The following is a 13820-nucleotide window of genomic DNA, read 5'->3' on the forward strand; positions in this document are numbered from 1 at the left end:
TGTAGATATCCAAGGATACCACTAATTTACAATTGGTTAAGGGGATATCCAAATTTATAAACAAGCCATAACATAATTCACAATTTTATGGATTTTTCCGTTGGCCCGTTTTTACGGACACTATCGTTTCATTCAGCCCACAAAATAAAAGGTTTACTGTGTTGGATTTGAAAGCTCATGAAATATTTATAAAGCTTTTCAGAATTCGGCGACCGCGAAATCCAGGAATATAAATCATTATCTATACGTTAACGTTTAACACACATTTCCCTGGAATTAAACTTTTAAGTCTCGTTCGTTCCAAATTCGAATATCTATTTTACGTTTTGGTTTAGCCCAGATTTCATGTAGTTTAGTTTGATTATATCAACAAGTATGCTGATTTCATTTATAATCAGATATTCGTTTTCATATAAAAGTATTAATTCTTTTTATATGTTTTCCTTTCTTCTAGACCGCTTTCGTCTATTAATGGAATTTTAAATCTCACGTATAATGTTTGGGATATTTCAGTCAAATAAATATTCAGTTTGCTTTGTTACAGCTTTATATACATTTCACTGAACCTATAATTGTACACATATCTATAATTGTACTCATATCCTATAATTGTACACATATATCATTAAAATCTTGCATTGTGGGATTTACACAAGGTATCCTCTTACCATAATCAATATACTTTCGCGAAGGAAAGCATAAGTTATTCTCTCTCACAATCACTGCTTTAAGCAAGGTTTACATTAATTCGATTTTTCAATCTAGTAAGATTCGCATAAGCAGAAACGGTACAACAGCATATATTCTTTCCATCTGGACAGGTATTTGTTATTGATCCCTCCTTATTAAATAGTTATTTAGCTGATGAGTATCAAGTAATAACCTACTGGGTACTGGCTTAATACTGTCAACACTTGCTTAGTATAAACCCTGTTTAAACTAAAGAGTTAGGCAAGGATAATGGCACTTCGGCATTTTTCAGTATTACAATTTGCAATGAACATGCACCAGTATAAAATTTGTCTATATGTAACTGCCAAATCCATAAAAAAAGTATGCCGGGGATACGTGTATCAGTTAATTTAAAAATTTTATCATTTTTATATAGATATGTTTAAATAGAAACTTGAAAACAACAAATAAAAATGAATGTGTATATATTGATGTTTTGCAAATGTGTTAATCAAAATAGATCCTAAGACGAAGTTAGTAGATGTTATTTAAAGAATGTCGTTCAAACAATAATCTAATAGTTCTATTGGCTAATATGGAGCAGTCTAAAGCTTTTTAAAGTCAAGATAATTTAACTAGTACAAATTTGAATTCGAAATGGCTTTAAAAAGAATCTCCGATCAACAACTGGAATCAATGTATTGGCCAAAGGTTACTTCTTTCTCAAACAATTTTCAAACAAATCAAAATTCAAACCTGTGATTGTCTGATCTTACAGCCAAGATTTTGATACCAGGATCAGATTCCGAATTCGGGAACAAAATTCTAATATTAATGCATAACCATACATTTCAATTTATTCTCTCTAAACATTCTTTGGGATATAGAGATACGAATGAATAAATGAAGATTTAAAGTACCAAATGTTTTATATCAGTTACTCCACCATTCGTAGGAAACTGCTTAATTTTTTTTCGAATTCTTTCGCATACTTAATTATTGTGTTTTTTTTCGCGATAAAAACTCTTTCTTATCTGAAGGACATTTATTTTCTATGGCAAACTTGTTTTCATCATATAAATATGTCTATAATTCAAGAAACGAAGAATGGCATTTCCACACCTCCAGGGCGTGGAAATTCCAATCAAGACCCGCATATCGTGCAAGGTGCAAATGCTTTTAGCATTGTCATAAGGTTGAAAAAATCCTAGACATATCTTCAGGCAATTATACAGTATTATTGTGTAGCACAGAAGCGAAGCATATTTACTAAGTTGAAATCGAAATTTAAAAATCGGAACAGAGCAAAATTATTATGGATAAATTAGAATATTCAATAAGTTAAAACAAAAAAAAATGTTTCTATGCCTCAAACATATTTCTCGAGTATCCCGCATTTTTCCTAGAAAATTTGACTTTCGATGCTCTTATACCCCCGATAACATTTAAATTTTAATAAATACGCGAATTTGTACTGTCGAATGCTTTGAATTCTAACTTTTCCGAATCGATAAAAAGATTCTTTAAATAGAATTCATTAAAGAAACTACTGCAATGAATCTAAATTTTAAAAATAATGGTTTCATTTTTTCTCAAAAAAGTTATTTCTTCAATTGAAAATATTTTTTTAATTAATATAGTTTTTATATTAATTTTATTAAGCAGAAAGGTAATTAACTTTTTTTAGATGTTTTTCTCTTGTATTTTTAAGATTTCAATTTACTTTCTTTAGCAGATGAGTTTTTTTTCCCTGATTTTTGGAGATAGTGATATTCCGTACAATTCATTTTTTCGTGCTGAAATACATTTATGCTTATATTTCATAACAGGTGCTATAAATTACATTTATGCTCATAATTTATGTAAATTATAATAGTTTTGACACAATGTTTATCTAAGGTGCTCTAATCCAATAATCGTCAAAAAACAAAAAAATTATACTATAAAATCCAATAATATTTTAATATATATAATTCAAGAACACATTCGTTTTTAATAATTTAAAAGATTTCACGAAATATTGAAAAATTTGTACGAGGTACCAAGAATTTCATAATACTTCATTTAGGGTCATAGCTGTCTTGATAAATATCGGTGCATTAATATCATTTGATGTACACACTAATTTCATATAATTTCAAAATTGATTTATCATTATCACCAACCTGTTTTATCTGGATGAAAAAGAAACATTAACAAAATGAACTGTTATTAACATTATCATTAGCATATACTAATTTGAACAAAAATGTAAATTGTTTCCCCAAAAAATATTTAGAATATTTTTTAATTCAACGCAAAACATGGCAATTTAAAGAACTTCGGTTAATTTCATAGAATTTATTTTCACCTGTTGTTACTATTTTATATTATGTTTGGGTCAACTGATTTTAAGAAATAGTTTGCAGATCTGAAATAAAGTTGAATTCTTATAGAAGGCTGTACTCTTTCTGACGGATCATTTGTCGAAGATGGTGAAGCAGTGAATTCCACCAACCCTTGCGAGCATTGTTATTGTATGAGGAACGAAGTTGTCTGCGCCATCCAGGAATGTCAAGCTCCAGGTGACAACTGTAGACCTGTACCACCGAAACCTGACCAATGTTGCCCAGACAGATACGAATGCCGTACGTATTACTCAGCCATATTGTTACATTTATCAGTTCCATTTTAAATTTTTTCAATCTAAATGAAATATTTGGAATTATTTTATTTTATTTTCATGTCAAGATTAATTTTATCTCTTATACAATTCACTGTAACTTTTCAGCTAAGCATTCTAACTTTGAATATTAAAAATAATTATGATTATTAATTTGAAATATTAAAGATAATGATGATTGTTGCTGAAATAAAGGCGCTGCTAAATGGTGAGAAGTGTGCTAAGCACTTGACTTATTTTCTTAGTTTAATTTGCACTTTCAAAGCGATACTATGGAGTATAATCTATGGCCCTCGTTTTTTAAACTTGATATAATGAAAGAGATGGAACCTTAAGTAGTAGTTTTCTTTCGTAACTTTCGCATAAAGCAGTTAAAAAGATGTTTTAATCACAGCAAAATAACTTGCAAGACACAAATGTAAAGATGAATCTTTGGAAATGTGATTTATATCCGTCAGCAGACTACACTAAATGTAACCTGAATTTAATATTTTTTGCTTTAGAGTTTTCACGGGAGTCATAAATTTTAACTAGGTTAATTTTCATTACGTTTTTGAATAACGTTTCTTTTACAAGTTATTTTCTTTAACCTATTGGCCTAACATTTTATTTTCACTTTTGTATCATATTTCATTAACGGCAAATACACCATCTTTGTCAGATAATAATTTGATTGCCGACTTTTTTTTGTATTTTTAATTCCTCGATGGGTTTAGTTTAGTTATATTAACATCCCGTTTTAAAGCAACACTGGGTCTATTTTGGGACGGACCTCATAATTTTGAGCCTCAGTCAGATAACCTGGGTGACACCTGAGTTGGCACCCTCTCGCCAAACTTCCACACCACACCAGCGGGAGAATGTTTAGCCCCGACGAATTTGACGTGCACTAGACCCGGTTACACGGCGGTTCTTCGGTGGAATCGGGTCTCGAATCTGAAACCCTAATGTTCCGAAGCCGAGACCTTAACACCAGGCCAACGTGGCCCACCTTGATGGGTATAAGATCTTTCGCTGGTAAACTTTTAGTTTCATTGGTGATTGAAATCAAGGATTCTATCCTAAATTTCCTGCAGCATCTATCGTGTATGTGGATTTTGGTCAAAATATGGGTCAGACGTTTATATACTGATGTCAAGAAAATTTCTGAGAATAACGAAACCACTCAGACCAATCTGCTTTACTACAACATAAACGGCAAATATATTGTACAGTCTACGATCTTTGATGATTATGTAAAAGTCAGGAGAAAAAAATTAATTAATTATAATGCTAATCAGACATTACACACAATTAAGAAAAGGATGCAAAGTTTCCAAGCAGAGAAATTGCTTGATACTTATCAATTCTAGGACGTACCTTATATGATTGTAATGATCATTAATAAATCATGCTATTGAAGATCCCTTTGTATTTAAAGTCTTTGAAAAGTTTAAACAAAATTAGTTTCTTTATATCATTACCTTTGGAACTAAAATGCGAAATGTAAACAATTATATTGGACTTGTAAATAATAAAGAATTATAGCATTTTATAAATTCCTAGAAAATAAAGTTCAGATAATAACTGATTTGAAAAGCAAAATAGAAATTCAATTGAGACTGTCCTTTTAATATCAAAAAAAGGCTTAGTTGTAAATCATATTCATAATCTTTAGCTATGCAATTCATATCTAAACTTTCTTAATTATAAACAATTACAATTCAAGTATATTAACTCATACATTGGATTTTCAATTTCCAAATATTGTAAATATTTCATAATAATTTAATAAAATATTATATTATGATAATAAATTGGATATTAATTTGTCAATATTTTTTTTCAATAAAATTTATATTTTATTTTGAAATTATATGAGATCTAAATGACATTCTTGTTTTTAATTACAGTTGTTAACACAATATCGCCTAATAGTTTTGAAAAACCAATAAGTCTACAGTTTTCAACAGTTTTTACGACTTCATTAGGAACCACAACAACCTCACCTGATCTTGCAACAGTTAAAGGGAAAATTGCAGACTCAAGTAAAGTCAAAGGCGCACCCAAAAAAGAAGTTATTGATGAAATTCCTTCACCTGTATATATACCCTCTCAGCAAACAAAAAGTAGTGAGATTCCTGAAGAAATTTTCACTACGGTATCAATCTCTCAAAAGAGCTCAACTGTAAAGGAATCGCATATTCAAGAAAATGTTACCCTGATACCAACTCTTTCAGATACCTCATCACTTGCTTCATCAACAGAATCAGAAGTTGCGGAGAAGATCAGGTCGTTCACAATTACTCCTGCAGATGATTTGCTTTCTGATAAATTTAGCGCAACGAGCTCAGAGAAAATATCTACTGAATATGCAGAAACAACTGGTAGTATCCTTTCTGATGAAAAGATTTCCGAATTAACAACAATACATTACGAAACAAGCAGTCCTGCGGATCAGTCTCAACAAACTACCATTCAAGCAGAAGCAATCAATCCGGAGGAACATTACAAAAAAGTAACCACCCAAGAAGAAAAAAGCAAACCAACAGAATATTCTCAACAAACCACCATTCAAGGAGATATAAGCAGCACAACAGAATATTATCAAAAAAGCACGACTGAAGCAGACACAAAAACTTCAATAGGATATTCCCCTGAAACTACGATTCTAGTAGATACCAGGAGTCCAATAAAACAATCGCAGCAAACCACAGCCCAAACAAAAATAAGCCATCCAACCGAAATTTCTCAAGATATGACATCTGAAACGCAGCCGTCAAGAAAAGGTTACGGTGTTAAGGGATCTTCATTAACTCACAAATCATCTTCAGTCCATACTCCATCTTCTGCCCCCGAAAATGTGGAAGTGTCCACTGAAAGTTATTCGCCTCAAAAATCTTCTTCACCATTAGAATATGATACAAGCCGTAACTCAACAAATACAATCCTGTCTGAGAAAGAAAAGGCTGACAGCGTGAAAGAAAGTACTTTTTCACCGCCAAACATCATAAGAGTGAAAGGACGGAAACCAAGTTCACCATCAGAAGAATCTATAAAAGTTTCAACAACAGAACCTACAGTTGCTTCACAAGAACACAATTTTATGGAAGGTGAACCAGAAGATGGCAAAATAAAACAACCTACTGGAGAACAATCAATTACTGGAGTGAAAAGTTCTCAGAAAAAAGGACAAATTAAGGGAAAGCGTCCTCAAATTAAAGAGAAACCTTTGCTACCAGTCGGTGTTATTCCTGGTGAGAAGAAACAATCAACAAGTACAACTGTGTTCCCTTCAATAAAAGGCCGTCCTTCTGTTATGAGTATTCCTGGTGAAGGTAATTGTAGCTTAAAATATAAATTTTTCTCATGAATAATTATTTTGATGTTAATAAATGGCAATTGCGAAAAATATCTAAGTATTTTAGGTCACGTTAATTGAAATCCTTTTTCATTAACTGATTAATAATAATTTTTTCTGAAAAAGAATATTTGAATAGTAATTTTCTTTACTATCGCTCTATTTACAATATGGAATTTATAAAAGTTTTATTATAATAGAAATCAAATTTTATGCTATCAAATTTAATTTTTGTGATAAGAGAAAATTAAAATCATTGATAATCTTCTTTTCCATAAGTTAATTGTATGTAAAAATTATTTATTTACGTAGGTTCTTGCCATGTTGGTAAAGTGACATACAAACATGGACAAGCTGTACCTTCTTCGGATGTCTGCAAAATGAGCTGCCAATGTAGCAGAGGCAAGATTTACTGTGTGGAGATAGTTTGTGAAAAACTTCATCCTGAGAATTACGGTGAATGCCAACTTGTTAGAAATCAAAGTCAGTGTTGCCCCCATTACGAATGTGGTAAGTTACATTTAAAGCATTATATTGCTAAATTAATTATTTTACCTCATTTACCGATTAATCAAGTTCTTTCAATGTGATTTATTTAGACATTTGAAGTAATGTTTCATTTAAACAATTCTTGCCCTGTGGAACAGCATTTGGGCCATTTTTACGAAAGCTGAAGTGTTGATAAACTAGTGAAACAGTTTGGGAACTGTGCTGACTGTATTGTAAAGTAATTTTATTGCAATTGCTGAAGCAAAAGGAGAAAAGATTAATTTTGCTGCCCTATGCTTTAGCAAATTTTTTTATTATTTTTTTTTCCATTATTTATTTTTATTGCATTTTGTAAACAAGATTTTCAGAATTTTAAGATTTCTAACTATTTTATATTTGCGTGAATAATGATGTATCCATTTTCCAACAATTGGTGATACACTGCCTATAAAAAATGATGAAGGTAAGTAATGTCTAAATTTTATTAGTTATATCTTTGATTTGTTACGTTTGGAAGCATTTTGTATTTAAAATCGGTTCTACCAAAAGGTAAGTGAAAAATATTTATTCATATTATTTGATCAATGCAACCACGCAACTCACTTTTGAAAGAAAAGTTAAAAGGTAAAATAATATCTTTTTTTTTTGGAAACTTATATTAAATTTGAAGAATATAAAAAATGCTATAATGTTCTATTTCTTTAAGTTTATTTGATGATGAAAAAGTGAAACCAAAATAAACTTTACATGTTAAAACGATTACTTTCTAGGCAGAAAGGGGAAAAAATGTAATAGTTATTTATTCATGGTATTGAATTACTTTCTGTATGTTTTTTTATTCAAAAAAATTGAAACAGCCATATGTGGGAATTTGTATAAGGCGGATGGCTTTAGAAAATTTTAAAAAATCAACATTACTTATTCGTTTTTAATAATAAAATAAAAATAATATTTATTATTATAGTCTGCTGTATTTTAACTAAACATATAAAACATTAGTAATGAAATAATAGTAAATAGTTGTACTGAGATGTTTTTTTTTTAAATAAAAAGAAATATTTGTATAGAAATCGCCCTTTATGCCGTGAAAATCATAGTTGTTTATATAAATTATAATATGAGTTAATTTTTATTCATTTGCCAATGAAATTTCAATTAAATGTTTTATAATCAATTCTTGTTTTAGGAACGTCAATAACTAAGCCAGCTGAATACTTAGACATAACCGAATTCACTTCTGTTGATGGAATATTTATCAGTTCAACAACTGTTCAAAAATCTGGAACATATACTACAGAAAGTAGTACCTTATTTCCCATTAGTTCCACGGAAAGTACAGACGACGTATTTAAGACAGACGCAACAACGACGTCAAGTCCTTCTTCGTTTACAAAAGAAGCTACCTCATCTTCATTTAGTTCAAAAACTCCACTTTTCAGTACTTTTCCAACAGAAATTAGTCATAGTACTAATGAAGTTGATGTATCAACTACTGCAGATGACACAAATTTTTCCATTTCTATTCATGAAGAAGAATTATCAACCGAACAAAGCCATTCACAAGAAGAAACTGAAACGACAACAGGATCAACAAAACTTTTCTCAGTAGCATCAACCTCTCAGGAAGCGGAAACAGCTTCTGTGAGTTATGACAGCACAGTAGAGGAGATTAAATATACCACACAAGAAACTTCCACGTCTGAGAAAGAATCTGCTAAGTTTACTTCAACTAAAGCTTCAACTGAAAGTCCAACCACAGAAAAGAGTCATGCCACTCCGTTTACTTTTAAGGAAACAGACTCTGAAGCAAGCACTGATCCATCTACAGAATTGCATTCAACACCAACAGTCAAGGAAACTTCTAAAACCACATTTGAAGATTTGACAGTTGAAAAGATTGCAGGCGTTTCAACAACTATGAAAACTTCCTCTTTTTCATCAGTTCAGCCGGAAGAGCAAACTGAAACACCAGAAGTAGGAATTCATACTGAGACAGAACAGAAATCTTCAACTCCATCAGATGTAATTAGTACTTCAGAAGTCATAACCGAGAGATATTCTCAATCAGATTTAGTGAAAGAAACAGAAAGTATTCAACCTTCTGGAACGGCAGAAGAAATCAGTACCCTTCACTCCGTCACTTCAACAAAAGTATCAGTTGGATCAGAAGTAACCGACAAATTTGGCACCGTCGTTACAGACAAGGATGCAGGAGCCACACTTGGATATGAAATTTCTTCAGACAAAGAAGAAACTTTCCTTGCAACAAGCAGCAAACCACTAGAAACCAGTGAGACTCAAGAAGATTTCGAAAAGTTAACAGATCATAAAACAACTATTATTTCCACTTATGAAGAATCTAGTGTTACGCCACTTCCTGAAGAAGCCGCCCATGAAGCAGAAAGTAGCTTCCAAACAGATACTTCCTTACAGGAAAAATTTACCATTCCATCAACAAAGCAAACTGGTAAGTAATTTAATTGAAATAGATTGTATAATTAAAATACAATACCTACAACTTATGCTTTTAGGTTCATTAATGATAAATAATCAAATGTATGTATTAAAAAATAATATTCATATGTATAGACTATCCATAACAATAATGAAAATAGAAAATCCAGGGACCATCTACCCCTATACCAGATGTTGCCAATATTTCTATTATAAGCATTTCTTTTCAAAGTTTCTGCTTTATAACTTCTTATGGGGACATAAGCAAATTTGTTACATTGGTTTCTTTCTGAATTAACTTTGTCCTAGTTTGAGGATTTTATTTCAAAGTTTGCTAATTTGTTTTGTGAAAAAATCAATTTTGCATGAATTTTTGATAAGTAGTTAATAATTATTTCAGGTCATTCTTCAACTCAAGAACCTTTTGTAGATTTAACGTCAACAGAAAAAACTCTACCGTCTATTTTAGATTTGTCATCAACTAAAAAACATCAACCGACTCTAGGAGAAACTGCAGTTTCTGATGGTGCCGATACTAAAGATTATTTTGAGTCTACTGTCGTTGTAGTATCATCAACTGAAGCGGAAACACCAGAATACATTCCGAAAACAGTTATTGCTAGCAATGTATCAACAATTGGATTGATCGATGGTAAGCAGATAATTGGTAATGCAAATTCTACTTAATTGATTTTTATTTCTTACTAAGAATGCTAAATATAACCACTTCAAGGGTAACAATACCTTTTTCACTGCAGATCAAGAGTTCCATTTTTTTAATCAGAATCTATAGAAACCACTTCATCCTCGGCTCAATGAATTTTTTTTTCCAAATACATGGTCTCTTCGAAGCAGTTCTATTGGCAAAGAGGCAAATATATAAAATAAAAATATATATTTAAAAATAAAAATATAGTTTATTATTAAACGTAATTTTAAACCCAAGTCACATTTTTGCTATATGTGAAAAGATGTATATTCAGGATCTCGTCTCGACCCGCCGAAAATAAAATCACAACCCACATTTTAGGAGCCTTTGCTGTAGTTAAATGTAACAAAGCCTCCAGAGATTCGATACGATATATACCGAAGAGCCATTACATTATGACCACCCTCCATCTACGACAATGGGCTCGCCCAGGAACAAAACCGTTGCGCTTGCGCGACTGATGTTGAAGTATATAAAGCGACTATGCATTGTCTTTCCAAACATAGCGCGATTAGCTAAAGAATGGGAAAAGCAGCTGATTTATCAGACTTCGATAAAGGTCATATCGTTATGGCTAGCGACTGGGAATATCAAAATCAGAAACGTTACTTTTATTGGGCTGTTCACGTGCAGTTGTGAGCATATATCGAAAGTGGTGTATGGATGGTGAAACGACAAATCACCGGCCAGCGATGTGTTTCCACGATACATTGATTTCAGAGGGGATTGGAGATTGCTATGCATTGTTCGCCGTGACTGAAGAGCTACAACAGCCGAAATCATCAACAGCTATAGCAGTGGCAACCCAGGCAGTGTTTCTCAACACACTGAGCAGCGTGCATTGCTGCGTGTCGGCCTAGGGAGCAGGAGGCCGATGCATGTTCCTGCACTGATGGCACGTCACCGCCAGCTGCGTTTCCAGTGGGTCAAGAAACATCGGAATTGGGCATTAAAAGAAGGGAAGAAGGTTGCATGGTCCGATGAATCACGTTTACTGATCCATCGCATCGGCATGTGTGAATATGCCGATTTCCAAAGGAAATCCTGGCTCCCGGATGCACAGTTTAACGGAGACAAACCGGTGGCGGAAGTATTATGGTGTGGTCAATGTTTTCATGGAGCACATTAGGACCCACGATCCCCATAGGACAATTTCTGACCTCTGTGCGCTACATGAACATCGTTGCAGATCATGTTCCCCCATTTATGACATATTTCCGGTGGAGGATGGTGTTTACCAACAGGAAAATGCACCATGTCATAACAGTCGAATCGTCAGGGAGTGGTTCGAGGAACGTTCCAGTGACTTTCAAGTCATGTCTTGACCTCCAAATTCACCTGACATTAATCCCATAAAGCATTTGGGGTCCCACCTGGAAAACCGAATTCGTGCTGCCACGCTACCCCCTCGCAATGTGAGAGAATTCCAGGTCCAGTTGATGAGTACTTGGTACCAGACACCTCAAACTACCTATCAGAACTTTGTGGAGTCAAGGTCTCGTCGAGTGCTGCCAGTTTTGCGGGCTAAAGGTGTTCCTTAATATTAGTAACCGGGTGGTCATAATGTAATGGCTCTTCGGTGTATAGTACCATTGGAAAGTAGAGTCTGCAGTTTGAATCTTAGGTATGGTTGAAAACAATTTACACAAGAATGATAAAAGCAACGAGGAAGAACGATGCTGTTGTATAATGTTTTACAAAATATAATACATAGACATTTACAAGAAATAATGTCATATACAGTATTGCATACCATTGATAATATGACACTTTTTAGCTAATTCTTTTACATTGAATTTTCCATTTGGCGTAACCGTGTTATAAGTTGAATTGACGATTTCCATTAACGCTCCAAAACTTCCTGTTCTTCTTTTCTCAGAAAGCCTTTCTAGATGAATTTTTGTGGTAGAAATTTTCTAAGATAAATGGATGATGGAATCCCATGCATAAAATTCTTTTCTTTAATTAATTTTTAAAACAAAATCTCTACTCCTGAAAAAAGATCAGAACAAAGAGATAAGTCGACATTAATTTTGTTGGTTGCAATTCAAATTGCCCAAGAAATTTTCAAATATTGAAAATGAATTAATACTCATATTTGTAAAAAACAGACATTTTCAAATACTGTCTTTAGTTATATTTAGGAATTTTATTTTTAAATACATTTTTTCCAAAGAAATTGATCTATTTTTTCCCTTTTATTAATTATTTTACATCGTTTATTAGACCTGGAGAAAAGGCTTATCGATCACTGTGCATTGTCTAGTAATATTCCAAAAACTCACAAAATAGTAGTTAACAGGCCAAACTAAAGCCGATTTTCATTCAAGTTTCAATAATTAATTTTTGGAAGATTTATTGTTTTTGCTTATAATGTTTAATAGTTGTGGAAATTTTTAAAAATTAAACAGGGAGATGTTAAAACCAAGCCTTCACTCATGTTAAGAAATATTATTCAAATATATTTTGCTCTAATAAGTTTGTTTATTTTAACCTTGTATCGGTTATTTTCTTCTGTAATTATTTTCTACTATTATACGATTTATTAAGTCTTAACTGAAAAGTTCCTTGAGGACAACCGGTAATATAATACGCTGACGATCCCTTGAAAGAAAATTCCAACACGGTTAGATCAGGGAATTCAGGTAGCAACCTGACAGGTCACGTTAGGTCAAGGCAGCAGCCCGGAAACTATCAAATTAATCAAGGGTTGGTTATCGCTGAATATTGATGAAGATGAACTTCGTCAAGCTGCTGGAACACGTGTAGGTATTCTTCCAAAGGTAGGTCATCCAAACGATTCATGACAACACTGTTAAAAACATACTTATGCTTTCGGATCTAATGATGTATAAATAATTAGATCAATCAATTTGATGCTCAGTACATTTGGCACTGGCAATGAACCTTAGGATATGTCTCTTTGAGAGAAATATTAAGATAATTGCTCAGAGACAGGATCATTAATTATTCTGAAAATGATTCTTCTTTTTGGTTTATTATCATATTTCCCCCTACAGCGAATTTCACAAAAACGAATGCCAAAGACTTCCGGAGTTTTGTAAAACCTGCCAATCAAAATTGTTTTTGTCTTCCTCCTGCCAATAATGAAAAACATTCTTTGAGAAGACAAATGATTTATATTTGTTTATAAAGTACATCAAGTTTTTTTGAAATATTACTATTAATATAATCAACTAAAGTAGAATGAAAATTTGATTAAAGGTAGAGTTCAAGTCTCTGTTGTTTTCAATGGTCCCTTCAACAGTTGGTCATTCATGTGGAAATAACTTAATGAGATTTCAGAAGAATGACTTTGGAATTAGCCAAATAACTGAACATTAAAATGAAATTTGAAAGTTGCATGCTTTACATACGTCTAATAATTTTTGATAAACCTTGTAAACCCACATTTTGAAACATCCACCATGCATTAAAATTAAAATTTTATTAAAACATCGAAATTCAATTTCTACCATATAACCTTGTTTTTT

At 32.3% G+C, this 13820-nt stretch overlaps 1 protein-coding gene across 1 annotated transcript in view; it reads left to right on the forward strand.

The window, feature by feature from the left end:
- Positions 1-13820, forward strand: part of LOC129959293 (serine-rich adhesin for platelets-like) — an 83995-nt gene that overhangs the window by 35898 nt on the left and 34277 nt on the right. Inside the window, exons 8-12 of the mRNA XM_056072113.1 lie at positions 3108-3299; positions 5227-6651; positions 6987-7184; positions 8350-9630; positions 10018-10269. Coding sequence (XP_055928088.1) covers positions 3108-3299; positions 5227-6651; positions 6987-7184; positions 8350-9630; positions 10018-10269 — 3348 coding nt within the window. The remainder of the gene's footprint in view (positions 1-3107; positions 3300-5226; positions 6652-6986; positions 7185-8349; positions 9631-10017; positions 10270-13820) is intronic.

This window comes from Argiope bruennichi, chromosome X1 (assembly GCF_947563725.1).
Source record: "Argiope bruennichi chromosome X1, qqArgBrue1.1, whole genome shotgun sequence".
Taxonomy (NCBI): domain Eukaryota; kingdom Metazoa; phylum Arthropoda; class Arachnida; order Araneae; family Araneidae; genus Argiope; species Argiope bruennichi.